The following is a 17946-nucleotide window of genomic DNA, read 5'->3' on the forward strand; positions in this document are numbered from 1 at the left end:
ATGATTTTCAAATCAGTTTTATTTATCGAATATGTATTGTTTGAACCATGTCAGAAGTCTTAATATGTAAAATTTAAAATCAATTAAAATTTTAATCATCTTTTACAAATTATTTCCTTAAGCAAATATTTAATTTATTTTGATATAAATTTCTATTTTTTTAATAATTTGTTCTTCTTACATATAAATATATTTATTAATTGACGCGACACACACATGTAACACACATACATTAAAACTAGTAAGGTTAAAAGTAGATCCCATAATTTATGTCTTCCGTTCACTCATTAATGCTGTGCATAAATTTTACAATATGCTAGTATTGGAAAAACAATTACTATTATTTATGGAATAAACTAAAATTAATGTTAGGCGTGTAAAAATCTCATCTCCGAGTAACCCCAGCCGAGTAGCTGCCAAAAAAAAAAAACAAAAAACTCTCTCAAAATAACCAGTAAAACCCCTGTCGAAAATCAAAGTCTCAAATTCTCAAAACCCTACACCGGGGCTACGTTGACGGGAATGGTCGGTTACTCCCCGCCGGCGAATTCATAGCTTGGTAATATGCTCTTGCTTTTCCCTTTTCGCAGCATTGAATAATGTTCGTGTCATTTTTTTAAATCTTCTTCATGCAGTTATGTCGTTTTTGAGGTTTGTATAACGAAATTGCTCATACATTTGTTCAATTTTTCTTTTAGGTGGAATTTTGAAATAAATCGAAAATTGAAGAAGGCATTGCCTATTGAAGATTGTGGGTGTTGTTACAAGTCACAAAAATGGTACTTACTACTCATGTTTCAGTTTATTGATACTTTTTTGTTTCAATTGACAATATTGTTTTGCATAATTTTAGTGGGTAAGATTTTACTATATGGAATTCTGTCCATTTCTTGATTATGTGCATGTCCATGTTAATCTTCTCTGTATTTTACCAATTTTAACTTTTCCCACATTTTAAAATACTCCCTTTGTTTCAATTTATATGACGGAGTTTGACTTGGTACCGAGTTTAAGAAGGAAAAAAAAGACTTTTGAAATTTGTGTGTCCTACAAGCTTAAAGAGTAAAAGCTTTGTGAGTTCATAACATTTGTTAGCTATAAAAGCTTCTCATTAAGGGTAAAATGGAAAGTGTAAAGTTAAATTATTTTCAAATATAGAAAAGTGTCATTTGATTTGAAGTGTGTTATATAAATTGAAGTGGAGGGAATATAAACAATTACTCCTCAGTCCCAAACAAGTTGAGGTTTGCTATATGAATACTCACTGTACATGTTCCATTGTATTATGAGGATTCATTGTGATTTGGCCAGTTTTATGCTGGCCGGTAGACCTACCATAACCCTCCTCCTTTATCCGGAATTGGGACCGCCGATAGAGTTTAAAATGCTTAAATAAATCAAAGTCAAAAAATTTCTCCACCAAAAATCTTCCCTTTATTATGAAGATTAATCATGATTTGGCTAGTTTTGTGCTGGCTGCTAGACTGCCGCAACCTTCTTCCTTTATCTGGGCTTGGGACCGGCAACAATGTGAGCAAGCTCACACTGGCAGAGTTTAAAATCCTTAATTAAATCAAATTAATTCTCCACCTAACTAACTATCGAAGTACTATTCAGCATTTTCATCCACTACTTATATAATAAATACTAGTATCTTAAACTCCATACACAATTATATTTTTGTACTTTGAGACAATTCAACTTGTCCTCAATACCAAGCACGTACTGTTGACACATACACAGTAGTAAAAGAACACACACTTAGCATATGGCAAGTGTTAAGTTGTAGTTTCTGGGATTTCCAGATTGAAGTATGTGATGAATTTTGTGCCTGTCAAATATTTGGAATTTGAGATGCATGGTTTTAAGGGTTTGATAGTATAGTTCTGTGTAATACAGTCAGATATCAGAAAATGGTTCATGAAGCAGCATGACAAAGGTACGGGTAATGGGAGCATGTCCAAGAATGCTCCAGAAAAGCCTTCAGCAGAAAAGCCTTCTCCAGAAAACCTGGTAAGTATTTTGTATCTAGATCATTCTTCCGATTTCACTTACTTTCTCGTTGCACTCTCGTATGGTTTAAGTGTTTGATAATGTTGTTACCTATTTCTTGTTTCTTGGAACCTGTTCCGATTGCCTGGAATGGTGGGGCTGGCTTGTTGCTTCTTTTTGAGATTTCCTGAGACTAATTTCTTTTCTATCGATTTCCTTGACCATGGCCTTCTACTTCAATTATTTAACGAGCAACCGAAAGAAAGAAATGGAATGGCGTCATTTGAGGGAGAAACAAATTACTAGTTAGAGTGGCTTTTTTGAAACATGAAAGCAACAAATCTATGAATCTAACAGATGAGTCAGAATAGATTTACTTTCCCCCTTACTTGGTATGTTTTTTTTTCTTCTTGTGGATTGGGTGCAAATAGCTAAACACGTTTAAAAGGGAAGAAAAAGGTGTAAAGCTTGGAAAAGACGGAAAGTGAAATATGATATCAAGTCTAGGTGTAATTTTTCATTTTAGCTGCCGCTCTTAACTTTGTTAAAACTTGAATAAGTTCATGTAATTTACCATCCTAGTGTCAGGAAAGGTCTGAAGCACTTTAAGACAAACATGAGCTATAAAGAAAGAGAATGAATGGTAACAATCCCTGTGGGGTTTGTCAAAATTTCAGGGGCAGTTAGTCACCAGAACTGAGACTGACACCAATTCGGGGTTTGGGACACCGCTAGTAGTTCCAGAAAATCATTGAAAGCTGACATTTTTTTACCTTTATAGCTTTTAACTCTACCCATCCATAACCAATATACATATCGAATAAAGAAATATACTTGATAAGGGGAAATAGTGGAAAGGAATCTACTCTAGAGAGTTTCTGTCTTTCTCTCTTATACTTGGGGCCTTTCTTATTAACTGCAATTCTGCTCCTTATGTATTTCTTCACGTTGTTGAATGATGGCTCCAACTATTTTGAGTTATGACTATAAAATCTGCAAATAATTTGCATATATGGCTGTATCTGCTGGCTTCAGCTCTTGAGCTCTTCCTTTTGTATGCACGTGATTTAGTTCATCGCTTACCTAACCATTTAAGATAGAGAAGGATATCTTGATTACTTATTTCTGGGAAAATCTTACATGTCAAGTGCTTGATAAAAACTTCAGCATCAAGACTCTTGGCAAATCTCGCCTTCTAGGTAGTGGCTCTTTCAGCTGCTCCTAGAACCATTAGGGTTATACAAAGTATGATAGAAAATTAGGGGGAGATGAACTAATCTGAAGATCATTCGGAACTACCATGAAAACTTAGTGTTTTCACCTATATTAAGAATTCTAAACTTCTGAACTTTAACTCCTTGTTTCTATCTTATGCAGTAAAATAAAAGTTGGTCACCATCAATAAGTCCTGTAGAATATTGTTGATCTTTAGCTTTTTATTGTTATTTTCTCATTGTTGGGGTTTTTAGCTAGTAGGTAGAGTTTTTGAGATGGTGGAATGTTTCTACTGGATTATCAAATGCAATTTCTGAACTTTGAGAACCTACGGACGACAACCTCTTTTGTTTTGTTAATCTTATTTATTGCATCTAATGGACACTAGGTACAAGAGGGACAAGAGACTGCCGGCAGAAGGAAAACTAGTAAATATTTTGCTACAGACAAGGTGAAGGCAAAAGAAGAAAAAGTAGAGGCAGTATCAGCAAAAAGAAAAGCTCAAAATGCTGGTGGAAGTTCATCAGTTAATGAGAAGCCACCAGCTGCGAAAAGAATTCACAAAGCTGAGGATGACGATGACTTTGTACTGCCTGCATCTGCAATGGGATCCAGAGGTGCCACTCCCACCAAAAAGTCGGCAAGTGGCTCTGGAAGGGGACCTGCACGGAAGTCTGTGATCAGTGATGAAAGTGACGATGATCTTAAGGATACAAAATCTGATCTCAAACCTACTGGAAGAGGGCGTGGTGGACGAGCAGCTCAGACTGGTGGAAAAGGCATCCCTCTTGATGAAAGTGATGATGATGCCTCAGCTGATAAGGACACCAAATCTGGTGGACGAGGCCGTGGTGGTAAAGGACCATCTGCAGCACCAAGTGGTGGACGAGGCAGAGGCGGTGGAGGACGGGGCGGTTTCATGAATTTTGGTGAAAGAAAAGACCCTCCTCACAAGGGGGAAAAGGTAGAAGCGTTGCTGAAGTTAATTTCTTTTACAAGAAGTTGTCTGAGTTAATAAAATTGTGGTCTTTCCACTTTGCAGGAAGTTCCTGAAGGTGCCTCAAACTGTTTAGCTGGTTTGACTTTTGTAATTAGTGGAACTCTGGACAGGTACCTCATTGAGTCTGTTTGTAAATTTTTGAAGAGATATTATGGGGATAAACCCAGGGATGTATTTGCATAAATATCTTTATTGCTTATAAGCATGTAAGACTCACTGCAACTGATGCACTATGTAGAAGGCCAAGTCTTTTCGTCTATATGTTACCTTTTTTAACTTCTCTCAGTATTGGATCTGTAAATATAAAGCTAGACATTCATTTGGTTCTCATGCTTTCAGTTTAGAAAGAGAAGAAGCTGAGGATTTGATTAAACGCCATGGTGGTCGTGTCACAGGATCTGTTAGCAAGAAAACGGTATTGTCCGTGCTTATAAATTTTTGCTAAACTTAATTGTTTTACGGTGTTTTTCACGCTGTTCTGTTGCAGAATTATCTTTTATGCGATGAAGACATCGAGGGACGGAAATCCTCTAAAGCCAAGGAACTCGGGTTTGTTTCCAATGTCAATGCATTTTCTCATTTTCCTTTTTCATTTGGTTCCTGAACTAATATTGGTATCCTATACTTTTGCAACTAGAACTGCATTTCTCACTGAGGATGGTTTGTTCAATATGATCCGGTCATCAAAGAAATCAAAACCAGCTACACAACCCGAGTCAAAGAAATCGGTGGACACTGTTGTTTCTCCTGCAAAGAGAAATTCACAAAATACAAGTAATTCTAAGACTCATTTGCTTTCCCTTTTCATTTTCAATGACTTGTTTATTTCTGGTGATGTACTCATTCTTAAATGAAAGATGAATGGGTTTATGCTATTTTTGAACAGTGCCTCTAAAGTTCTGTATGCACTTCAAAAAGAAGAGAAGTAGGAGAATGTTGGGTATATTGTGCCTATATATTGTGGACGGAACTCTTGAAAACAAGAATTACTTGGGAATGCCAAACAGTCTGAATGGCTTACAGAAAGAAATAATAGCATAATATTTTTCTTGATCCAAAAAAAATGAAAACAGTATCAGCAATTTCCATTGCCATATAAATGACTGGGACCATAAAAACCATCATTTACATTCTAATTAGGACTGTGCAAGTTAAGACTCTTAGAATTGATTCAATAAGAAAAGACAATGCTAGAAGCTTTTAGATGGCAATTTTTTTTTATTGATAAGTCAAGGCTTGCAAGGAAAAGGTGAAAGCTTGTTTTAAGTATTAATCCTTCAAAAGTGGCACGGAGATGTGCTGTCAGTTGTACTAAGGTACAAAAAGTATAATGTCACTAACTGATTTAAAAAAAAAGGTATAATGTTCCTACGACTACCAATCTTTTTTTGGGGTTGATCAATAGGTATATGTTATTAACAAAACCCCAGGGGTGCAAGGTTACGATGTTAGAAGAACGCTGGACTAACTCCATTTGGAAATCCACCTTTGCGTCCTAATGATTCAGTTTTCTATTTGGTCAGTAAGTTGGCAAGGTTAATTAATGATAATAGCCTGCCAGCACTAATATGGTGCCTGGTGTATACAAAAGTAGACTCTCCCTTTTACAAAAGAACAAAAGAAAGGACCTCCTCTATAAAGTTACTCCTTAATGAGCTAATGAAATCTATCATTTTATGCACATCATATACATCCTGTGGCCTACACCATAAAGCCAGTAAACACAAACATCTGTCCTTAAAATTGTATATTGAACTTGCTTTGCACACAAAGCACCTAGCATTCCTTTCATTGCCTTCCCAACGTGATAGCAAGTCTTTCAGTCTTTGGCATCACCCATTTAAGCCCAAAATAGCCCCAGAAGCAGATCCCAAAGTTGTTTAGCCATCATAAAAATGGATGAAAATATGATTTCATGTTTCTTCCTCTCTATTGCACAAAAAAGCCATCGCTTTGTCGCTTATACCGAAGAAGTGATGGCGGAGCGGGGGTTATCGTTTTCTGGATGAAGCCATGCGCTTTGGAAAAGTGTGGCTTTAAACTTGACACACTAAATGACCCAAATGAGAAGCGGTTGATTCTTTGAATCACAACTTTGAGTAGTTGGATTAATATCAACTTTATTGTATAGTGGATACTTGAAATTAGTTATTCTCATTGCAATTTGATTATTATAATACTAAATTCGTATATGTTTGGTATTGTTTCATCTTTAGTAAATTGTGCTCTTCTCTTCAAAGAAGCTTGCGCTTCACTTCTCGCTTTTCGCTTCAAGCTCGTGGACCTTGTCGCTTTTTTGCGCTTTTTGCTTTTAAAAACTCTGGATTTCTGCCACAAAATTTGTTTGTTACAAAGCACCAGAACTAAAAGTATTTCCTTCTAAAAAAAGTATATACATCAATTTAGGCTCCTGTATTGAAGGTAATAGGGATATAAGTGCTGAAAGTTAATATATAATCCCTCCATCTTATTTTGTGGGGGGCTGTTTGACCGAGCACAAAGTTTATGAAACAAAGGAAGATTGTTGAGACGTAAGCTGAAAGTACCTAAATTACCCGACTATCAAATAATTAAGTGAGGTGGTGAGAGATCCATTTGTCTTTTCATATTCCTCTCATAAATATTTGAACTTTATATCAACTGGGTCCCAACAAGTCATGCTATTAAGGGTAAAATGGTGATGATAAGATTTATGAGTTTCCAAATACAGAGATGTGATTTTTCAAGATAAATTAACATGGAAAGTGTGCCACACAAAATCGGATAGAAGAAACACTAAATAGCTGAGTGGTGTATGTAGAAACGGAAACGTGGTTGGCATCCTGGACGGGGAAGGGAGCAGCCTGTACATAGACTAGACATCTGAGTGATGTTAGCTTACTTCCATGTACAGTAGGAGAAAATGCATCTGATCTCTTTTTTTAGATTGGTGAAACCGTGAAAAATGGGGAATGTCAAGTCCGTTAGACAATTGAGCATTGTGTTTCTGGTGCCTCTTATACTGAAGTGATACTTTCACATTCTTGACTTTGAGCCTTCATGGCCTAAAATGTGGCAATGTCATTTTTTAGGTGATGGAACTGGAAGCACTGCCACAAAGATTTTAGCTGCCAAAGAATTGACACCTAGTGCATCTCCTGCCAAGAGGAAAGGCCAAGCTAAAGAGTCTTCACTACCATGGACAGAAAAATACAGGCCCAAAGCTATTGTAGACATAATAGGGAATAAGTCACTGGTATTCTTCTATGTTGCTTTCTTCTTTAATGGCTACACTTCTGAATTAAAAGATATCACCTGGAGTAACTTTACTTTCTATATGGTGCACGATCAGGTAGAACAGATTCAGCGTTGGCTGGAGAGCTGGGATGAGCATTTTCTAAATGCAGCTAGTAAGGGGAAGGGGAAAAAACAGAATGACTCTGGTGCTAAAAAGGCAGTTCTGTTGAGTGGTATGCCGGGTATAGGGAAGACTACATCAGCAAAGGTGGTTAGTCAGCTACTGGGTTTCCAAACTATCGAGGTATTTTCCTTTTAAATGGTGAAAATTCTCGAACTGTCATCTAATCATTTTTCACTTACTCTTTCTTTCCTGTTGGATGTTGGATTAATATAACAGTACCTTTATTTGTTTAGGTAAATGCTAGTGATAGTCGTGGAAAGGCTGATTCAAAAATTGAGAAAGGAATTGGTGGTAGTACTGCTAATTCCATAAAAGAACTAGTTAGCAATGAATCACTAGGTGCTAATATTGGCAGGTAAACCTCTACTCTCTTGAATGTTTGTATCAGAAGTATGATATGCCATAATCCATGTTGATGATTGCAGATCGCACCATCAGAAGACTGTTCTGATTATGGATGAGGTTGATGGCATGTCTGCTGGAGATAGAGGTGGTGTTGCCGATCTTATTGCTAGCATCAAGTTATCCAAAATTCCTATTATCTGCATTTGTAATGATCGCTACAGTCAGAAATTGAAGAGCCTTGTCAATTATTGCTTACCAATTGTCTTCCGAAAACCGACTAAACAGCAGGTCATTTCCACAGTTATTCTTGTCATCTAACAATTCCTTCTTTGGGTAAGAGCAATAATAGGATGGTATAAGTAAAGAAGGAATTGTTAGATGGCATATTCTTCTTGCACTTAGTTATCTTTACTTGATTTATATTTTAGTGCTGAATTTCTCCAAATTATGCAGTACACTAATGAATATATGCAATATACTTATGCTAGTCAGTGTACCTTCCACAGTGTCCTGTTATGGACAAGATCCAAGCTACCCTTAGCTCCAGTAATGTTTCTGGTGTTCCTTGCTGGATCTTTTATAGTAGATATAAGAGGTGAAATTTTTTGTTGAAATTATTACAGCTAATAGTGAGAGTATGTTTTGACAGATGGCAAAGAGGTTAAAGCAAGTGGCAAATGCTGAAGGCCTTCAAGTCAATGAGGTTTTATTCTCTTTCAACAACTTGCATAAGTTCTTCTTACATGTTGAAGAAAATGTATTTAGTAATATTTGGAACTATCCTATCGCATTCAAAAGCCATCATCCCCGATAAAATGTGAAAATTGGTTTCACTTGTCAACATTTGTGGACTGTTGTACTTAGTTTGATATGGCTGGTTTCTTGAAGTGCATGTAGTAAAGTAATCCAGATCTGAAACACCAAGATGAAGACCTATGAATTTTGTTGTGGAGAAAGTAAGAGTTCATTTTTTTCTGATCAAGTAAGGAATGTCCAAAAATATGAGTTGTTTTATGCAAGTAAATCCCTAGTTGTTCAATTAAAACATCTCAATTTCTATTTCTTGTGGAAATAGTGACGTGTATTTGTGTCAATATATATTTGTTTGAGTACTTTCCTGCTTAAATTTGTCGGTAGCATGTATAATTTGGTGGTGCACCTACAAAACATTCGGAAAACATGTCCTTTGTTGTTGTCAGTGTTTTGGATAGCGTGTGGCGACAAATAGCGACAAATAGCGACGAGGGCCCGCTTCACTGAGGCGATAGGCGCGCAGCGAAGCGCTCGCCTTTTTTATGTGAAGCGACAATTTATACAAAAAACTAAAATATTATATATATAACTAAAAACTCAATAACAATAATAGATTAATAAATATATCAATTCACAATATGCAATTAATTCTACTCTATAACTGAAAAAGGAGGAAATTTCAGGTTTGAAGTTAGAAGTTCTCTGCCTTTGCCTCTGCAAAAACAGGGTGCAGTACTGCTGCTCAATCAAAAACAGAGCCAAAAAAAATAAAGAGAAGATCAGAAGAAGAAGAAAGACGAAAAAATAAAACAGAGCATAAACATACTCTCTGTTTTGTTTTTTGCTACACTGTTGCTTGACAAAAAACAGAGCAAAAAAAATAGAAAGAAGAAGAGAAGGTCAGAAGAAGAAGAAAAACTAAAAAAAACAGAGCAACAGACTCTCTGCTCTGCACTGTTGCTCGACAAAAAACAGAGCAAAAAAAATAGTTAGAAGAAGAGAAGAAGAAGGAAAAGGAAGAAAGAAAGAAAGAAAGGAGAAAGAAGAAAGAAGAAAGAAGAAGAAGAAGAAGAAGAAGAAGAAGAAGAAGAAGAAGAAAGGAAGTCGAAGAAGAAGAGAAGCTTACCTGGGCTGGGTGGTCTTGGCTGCTCTGTTGTTAGAAGGTTGAAGAAGAAAGAAACATGAAATCGCTGCAAGCCCTAATGTTTTAAGTCGTTGGTCTTTTTTTTAAATATCTAAGCCTTTTTCTTTCTTTATTTTCAAAAAGCAACGCCAGCGCCTCTCGCTACGCAGGCAAAGGCGCTCGCCTTTTACAATCGCAACGCAACAGAACCAAAATAGCGCAGGCTGCTCGCCTCGCCTCGCCTCGCCTCACGCTATTAGTGCTGAGGCGAGCGCTATTTATAACACTGGTTGTTGTCTGGGCATCCATCTGCAAACTTTCTGAGATTCATGATTGATTTTCTTCTTCTATTTCTTTTTATAGATTGCTCTTGAGGAATTGGCAGAACGTGTTGGTGGCGATATGCGTATGGCTCTAAATCAATTGCAATACATGAGTCTCTCCAAGTCTGTGATCCAATACGATGATATAAGACAGCGCCTTCTAAGCAGTTCAAAGGATGAAGACATCTCACCCTTCAAAGCTGTCGAACTGTATGCATGTCTTCGATTCAACCTCTCTTTTAGCATTTTACCAAATTGATGTCTAATTTTTCCCCACATATGGATTGAACTACGTTGGATTTTGTAGTTGCTTTGTGTCCAAATATGTGGTAGTGACTATTCCACTACCTTATATGCTGTTGAGCAGCTTAATCAAAAATTAGTAATATTTGGAATAAAAGCACCTAAAACTAATCCGCAATATCATTTAATTAGCCACCTTCCTACTTGTTGTCCATAATTCATTACGGGATCCATATTTATATATCACCATAAGCCATAGCAGTGTAAATATTTGGTTATTGTTCTCTTTTTTCCCTTTTCACCTTTGATCTATGAATTTCTTTTACAACGTCAATGTATAACTCTGTCTCATGGGAAATAAGTTGAAAGAGGTGGATGTCAATTTTCCTTACTCAGCTTTATATGCGAATCTTCATTTTGACAGAGTGGGTGAGAATGGATTATGGGAAATAAGGAGTGAGGTTTAACAAAGAAGAAAGCAGAAGCATTTTCTTTTGCTTGCTTTCGAGGGTGGGAATGCGGAGGGCATTTAAGAAGATTCAGCATACCAGTATGCTTGAAACTAAGCAGTGATCCCCTATAACTTATCCTATGGGAGTATAGAGTTGAGTAGTCAGCTTCTTTGAACACTGTTCTCTGATAGAATTTGTATATTTGTCACTTGCTTTGGATATTGCAGTTTGTTACAAATTACACATTCTTGAGATATGGACTCCTCTTTTTTTTTATTGCTTTTACTTCAAATTCTGCCATAAAATAGCTTGCATTGCCTAGTGAATGATCTCACTAAAAAAAGAAAGGATCTCACTTTAGTACTTTCATCTGACTACAGCATTCACTGCTATCACATTGGATAATTACTTTCACGCTCAGGCCTCGACATAAATATGATTTTTTTACTGACCAGTTATGTTTGTTCCTGTGTTTATAGGCTGTTTGATTTTAATGCCAAGAACTTGAAAATAGATCGAAGAATTGATCTAAGTATGAGTGACCTAGATCTTGTCCCGCTTCTTATACAGGTACTCTAGATCCATAAGGTTACTATTTGTGCTTGAGATTTACTCTCGTCTGAGTTAATTTTCCTTTTATATGTCCCTGTCTATTTTTCTCTATATCACTTTGAGACCTTGCAGAATGGAGTGTATTCATTCAAGTAGAATAATATCAATTGGAACTGATCGCTTTGCTGTTTTCTTTTTTTCTTTTCAGTTTTCACACTCCATGTTTTATTTCCTAATTAATTTCTCTTTTGGATTAATTTTCCAAGTTTGGTACCTGATGATCTAACTTATAATGACATGCCCCGAAAAAACCATTATGCAGTAATCTTGTATCTTATTTTAAGCTAGTATATTTAAGCTCTCTTGGTTAGTTGTTCTTATCCTCTAGAAATTCTGCTTTATATGGTAGCTTTGGGATATGTGTTTACTTTAATGGTCTTGCTTCCATCCATAATTTATGTCTTACATGCTCATTTGTGTTCTTTAGATTGCTATATTTCCACATGTTGAGAACTTCATTGTGTTCGAGAGAAGACAGTTGCTTGAGAAGTGCTGAAGGGCTTTGTTTCTGTGTGATGTTTGGGTAGTGTTGCATTAGGATCTATGCTAAAAAGCTGACTGTATGCTTCAGATGGTTTACTTTATTTCTTTTCCTTTTTCCTTTTTTTTTTTGGGGCATGATCATGCTTGTCAGCAGTCTGTGTACCTCCTCTTTCTGTTACTTGATATTGTTCTTGGTTGTCGTTTATACCGTCTATGCCATATCAATTGCCTCATTAAACGAGTCATACACAACATAAGGCTAAAAATTGACTTTGTATCGATTTCACATTGGTATAGTAGGATTGAAAAGCTTCTGAGAAAGTATCAGTATGGTTTAAAATATTTTATGAGTAGGCCTCCATATTATTTGGTAAAATGATTTCCCCATGTGATGGCAGGAGAACTATCTCAATTACAAGCCAAGTTCTCTTGGCAAAGATGATGATGGTTTAAAGCGGATGAGCCTAATCGCGCGTGCTGCTGACTCTATTGCAAATGGTGATTTAATAAATGTACAGATTCGTAGATACCAGCAGTGGCAACTATCTCCAGCTGGTTGCCTTTCGTCTTGCATAATTCCGTAAGACAATTTCTAAGCTTCTCAAGTTCAGTTGCATTTAAGTTAAACTTTTTTCTTATAATGCTGGCTACTTATATAATTTCTTGTTTTTTTTCCTACCTCATTGTAGTGCTTCGTTGTTGCATGGACAGAGGCAGACTCTTGAGCAGGTGACTGGTGCTTCTTATTCTCCATCTCTAAGATCTGATGGCTGAGCAATGCATAGCTTTGCTTTCATTTTAAGCACAATATGTTGTGCCTTTCTCTCAAATCTGATGGCTGGATCTAAGTTTGTCTAGAGATCATCATGTTATACTAGTAGTTTTCTACATTAGATAATTACAGGTGGTTCAGTATTGGTATTAGATGTCGAAAAGTTGTGAGCTGTTTCCAGAGATGTGGTCTCAGTATATTTTACATCTTATGGTTTCTAATTCTTTGCCTGTCATTTATTAGCTTTCCAGGAGTTTTCACTTGAATATATTTTAATTTTCATCCAATCAGGACTTATTTGAGACGACTGAAATTAAAGTGAGGGTTAAATTTTGCAGGGAGAACGCAACTTTAATAGGTTTGGTGGCTGGCTAGGAAAGAACTCTACAATGGGAAAGAATTACCGAATTTTGGAGGACTTGCATGTTCACCTACTCGCTTCTCGTGAATCATATTTGGGAAGGTACTTTCCTTTCGTGTTCAGTTTGACATATTAGTTTTCTTCTCATTTTTCATCTAACCTGATACATGTTCATTTCATCGATCTGTATCTTGTAATCTTACATTAATTTTCAAAGACTGAGTGTCTTCAGTTATCCACTCAATTAGGGCATGTGTTTCTTTTATTGTTATGTATTCAGTATTTTCTTATTTTCTCCAGCTTATGATTCGTTTCTAATTCTTTGTTATTTCTCAGAATACAAATAATAAGATCTGGTATACAGCGCATGTCCTGATTTCAGACGATTGTTCTAGATTCAGAACTTGTGAAAATTCTTTTTCAATACCTGCATAAGTATAGATGAAGTCAACTGTGTACATAATCTTCTAAAGCGACTGGTGTTTCCACGATGCAATGTCTTGTCCTATTCCCCCTTTTCTGCCTGTGCCCCCTTCCGTGGTTAGTGTTAATCAATTGTTTAAGAATTAATAGTTGACAAAAAAACTATTGAAGTGTTACTATAGCAGGGTTCTCCTGTTTTGTGTACACTTTTTCTTCCAAAATTTGGAACTCAGTCAAAGTTTCAACCACTTCTTCCTGCACATTGCCTGTAAACAGTCTTTATGCATTCGTGGTAGCTGTGTAATATATCTTCTCATACATTTCAGGGCAAACCTGAGACTTGACTACTTTACTCTTCTTACAAAGAAGTTGACAGATCCATTAAAACTGCTACCTAAGGTGATTATTCATCCTTAACCCGAATTTCGTTGTGTATATCTGTTTGCATGGTTAACTATGAATGTTATTGCCAGGATGAAGCTGTCGAGAACGTTGTGGATTTCATGGATTCATACTCTATAAGCCAGGATGACTTCGATAATATTGTGGAGATATCAAAATTCAAGGTATACCATTGTTTTAATCTCTTCTCCTAATTCCTCTGATGCACTTTTAAAATCTGTTCATGTGTTGACTTGACTGCATTTGCACCAGGGACATCCAAATCCACTGGATGGTGTTCAGCCTGTTGTGAAAGCTGCACTGACAAGGGCATACAACAAAGGAAGCAAATCACGTGTTATTCGCACAGCAGATTTAATATCCCTTCCTGGAATTAAAAAAGCTCCCAAGAAGCGGGTTGCAGCGATGCTGGAGCCACTAGATGAAGGCTTAGCTGAAGAAAATGGTGAAGCAATTGCTGAAGATGAAGAGAACTCATCAGAGACAGAGGATATAGGTACACCCCTTCTCAAATTACCCCATTAAAAGGGAGGATGATAATGTGCCATTCAATAATTTTACCAGAGCAGTTGACTGGAAAATCTTAAAGATAGATAATTCCATCGATATGAGCTCCATAGTTAAGAAATGTTGTTCTACATTTGGTAGCAATAGCGGTTGCGAAGAAATCATGCACATTATAGTTTGTGTTTCCTATGTGCCTCTGCAGTAAACATTTTCTATTTGCTCTTATTTCAATGTTAGTACTTCTCATTAGGGAAAAGTGATGACATTTCTCTAATATAGAACGGTGTAATTCTTTTAGAATAATTTGGAGCAGTATTTGATGATGTTATTGCTTGTTTCGGTCAACTCTGCAGATGTTGAGAAAAAGTTGGAGTCAGATCTTCAGAGTCTCAATTTGAAGGGTTAGTGACGCTCAAGAACAATTGCGTTGCATGTATTTACCGTCTGACCGTCTTCTACCTACCTGTTAACACTCTTTCCCGTCTTTCCTTTTATCTGCTTTTGCTTTACAACAGGAATCCAAGTAAATGTAGATCTGAAGGGTGCTGGTGGAAAGAAGCCGTCTGCTGGAAGAGGAAGAGGAAGTTCTAGTAGCAGCAGGGAGAAAGGAGGCGCTGAATCCTCGGGCAAGAGAGGTGGCCGGGGTTCTGGAGCTACCAAGAGAAAGAGGTGAAACCCGAAAACATCTTCCTGACCTGACCTGACTTAATGTTGTCTGTTACAACCATCAGAAACTTTGTTTAGCTATTTGTGTAAAGAAAAGGGGGTCTTAAGTTGATCGGTGTACATTCAACCTACTTGAAACTAACGAGTAACTATTTTCTGTCTTTATTTTTGTTTTGTATTCAAATTTTGGCATCTCGTGTCAGTGTCGCGTTAATTCTGTTCCACTATCCTATGACACTTCGTTTACTGCTAAGTTACAACTTAGTAATTCTGCTGGGAATGCCAACTTCAAATCCCCGTATTGTTTTGGCAGCTGACTGCATGTTTTAATTCTTAACCCTGAATCAAAGGGGCCTGAAACGTCACTTGAAAAAGAGCAGCTCGGTACACTAAGCTCCCGGTATGCGCGGGGTCCGGGGAAGGGCCGGACTATAAGGGTACGTACAATCTTGCAAGATGCCGTTCTCACGGCTTGAACCATTGACCTCCTGGTCACATTGGCAAAATCGTCACTTGAAAGGCTTGATTAAATAGGTGCTGATATACATGTGAAAACAGCTAATATGGGGTTTGGATTTATTAAAAAACTAGAAAGCAGTTAGTTTTTACTTTACGATGATTCAAAATTAAATTTCGACGAATATTCTTAATACCTGAAGTTGTTAAGCTCTCGATAGCTAGTTTGCTTGGTTCTGGTATTTAGTAGGCCATATTCAAATGATAAAAATTTACACTTGGTATTTACATCAACCTAAGCGGTTACAGAGTCAGAATTTAAACAACAGGATTTAAAAGAATAAAAAAATGTCACATATGATATTTGATCTTGTGATCTAAAGCAGTACATGAATTCATTTGCCACTTTGCTAGACTTTTCCCTTGTATCAAAGGAATTCCACAACTTACATATAATAAATGAATCGTTGTGCTATTTGTACAATATAAATTTTCGATGAAGGAGATTGAATTGGATGCCCTTCCCTCCACTTAGCTCCGCCATTGAACCAAAGTAATATATGACACATATCTGCACGTACGCTTACAACTAACCATAGAAATTAATACACATTTCACCTTAGTTTTAACTAAATTATGATAGATTAGAATGATTTAGAGTAAACACCGAGTGCGGATATGCAAACTTTAGACTTGAGAGGGTCTTTGGGCGATCCAATGACCATTTCTATATTAGGCTAACTCACACAAGTCTATCAAGAGAAGATGAGAATATTCAAAACTAGAGAAAAACTGTAATAAGAAAAAAATGGTTACCCCTCATGAGAAATTCATTAAGTCCATTTTAATTAGATGTGCTTTTTTGGATGAAAAACTAGTTGAAGATACTATGGAGAGACAACAGATAAAATATTTTATAATATTGTAAAGAATATGGTTAAAATAATTTTAAAAATGTATATACGTTAGGGGGCAAATAAGTAATCATAGGACAAAGTGCATCTCAAAAAATGATGCAGATAGTAGTAAGTAATCATAAAAGCATAGTGTGTGAATCAGAAAATGATACACCCAAGAGTATAATGTGATGAGCTCAAAAGTGAAAGATAAACAAGTGATTTCTTCCATTTTGTAAACTTGATTTGCCCCTATGTTTTTTTTTTTTTTTTCTCTCCAAATTTTTGTAAGTTTAACTTCAACAGGATTATGTTCGAGATGTCAATTTGAAATCTCGATGAATCGAGGAGAAAAGCATCTACCCTTTCGAAAAAGGATGGAATGGCGACCTGTGGTAAGAGAGCCTTTAGCACAAGAGCTTTTTATGTGACACTACTATGGTGAAGAGTGAACCGAGACGACTAGAAGGGAAAGGCGAAGGTACAAAAGAGGTGTTTTGAGTGTGGGAGGAGGGCAAGGACTTCCTCTTCCGGGCCCTTCAAACTCCTCATCGGAAGATTTATTCGGGCTCCAGGTCCTGTCGGAGCGTCCGTCTGTTGATGGCTAGCTCGTACACGTAAATATTGGACCTAGGTTTGTTGATGGATCTGGTCTTGTCGAACAGGTCCGGATTCGAGGTTCGAACACAAAAGCCCACTGGCCGAGCCTTTGCTCCTCTGGGCGCTAGGCGCTCCCGTGGTTCGCGTCATCGATGGAAATCCGATAAACTTTTCTTTTTGCTCCTCGAGCAAGGAGCGAGCTAAGTAAATCTTTTATGAGGGTAGGGAGTTTGGGTTGGTGTTCAGTGTACCGCACTTTCGGCTTTTCTTCGGGAAATCGAGTTCGCTAGGCTGGTTCCTTGTCCCCGAATTCTCTTCCCACGTAGCGCTAAGAAGCAAGTTCCGACAGCCTATGATGAAATAGCACAAAAAAAAAGTGCAGGATAACCCCAAGGGGTTGTGGGCTTTTTTCTACCAATTAGGGCTCTCCCTTCACCACCCCCATGGGGATCAGTACCACGTCCAGGATCTTAGGAAAGGGAAAAATATTCTCATCACTGAGGCCATACAAATTGAACATTCCAGAAGCTTCTAGAGACCGGCGCCTGGGCTTACGCGGTGATAACAAAATGGTGACCATGTCTAGAAGGGCTTTTCCCTCCATGAGATCACCCCAATGCATATGAGATTGATGCTTCGAATGCCCAGTTTTCAGGGGTTATGATAGAAGGAGCTGTGGCACTTTCGGAAGGGGGAATCAGCCCTTAGTTTTTAAATTACCAGAATCTCACTGATAATTTGACTCATTCAAGACAGTGGATTCTTGTTCAAAAGAAAAAAAGACGTGGGTGGCATTATGACTGCCTGTATGAAAAAACAAACTTTGCAAAACCCTTTCACCGAATCGATCGTGGTGAAGTCAGCAATGGATTCGGCGGATCGGGAGGGAGGTGCGGCGGGGGAAGAAAAACGCTTTCGGAGA

At 37.2% G+C, this 17946-nt stretch overlaps 1 protein-coding gene across 2 annotated transcripts; it reads left to right on the top strand.

Moving 5' to 3' along the window:
• The first annotated feature begins 400 nt into the window (after positions 1 to 400).
• LOC104117534 (replication factor C subunit 1) lies at positions 401 to 15256 on the top strand. Of its 2 annotated transcripts, XM_009628594.4 has the most exons (24): positions 401 to 559; positions 699 to 779; positions 1900 to 2013; positions 3596 to 4171; positions 4250 to 4317; positions 4547 to 4622; positions 4695 to 4756; positions 4845 to 4981; positions 7279 to 7442; positions 7539 to 7727; positions 7841 to 7962; positions 8033 to 8240; positions 8406 to 8498; positions 8602 to 8655; positions 10192 to 10361; positions 11326 to 11416; positions 12340 to 12521; positions 12631 to 12670; positions 13052 to 13176; positions 13824 to 13896; positions 13971 to 14063; positions 14152 to 14395; positions 14760 to 14807; positions 14922 to 15256. In XM_009628594.4, exons 2-24 carry the CDS (start codon positions 777 to 779, stop codon positions 15077 to 15079), a joined length of 3090 nt encoding a protein of 1029 aa, XP_009626889.1. In that variant the 5' UTR covers positions 401 to 559; positions 699 to 776; the 3' UTR covers positions 15080 to 15256. The 2 variants fall into 2 exon arrangements, with proteins under 2 accessions (XP_009626889.1, XP_009626890.1); XM_009628595.4 differs by lacking the exon at positions 8406 to 8498 and having other exon boundaries at positions 402 to 559.
• The last annotated feature ends 2690 nt before the right edge of the window (positions 15257 to 17946 follow it).

Source organism: Nicotiana tomentosiformis, chromosome 11, assembly GCF_000390325.3.
Source record: "Nicotiana tomentosiformis chromosome 11, ASM39032v3, whole genome shotgun sequence".
Taxonomy (NCBI): Eukaryota; Viridiplantae; Streptophyta; class Magnoliopsida; order Solanales; family Solanaceae; genus Nicotiana; species Nicotiana tomentosiformis.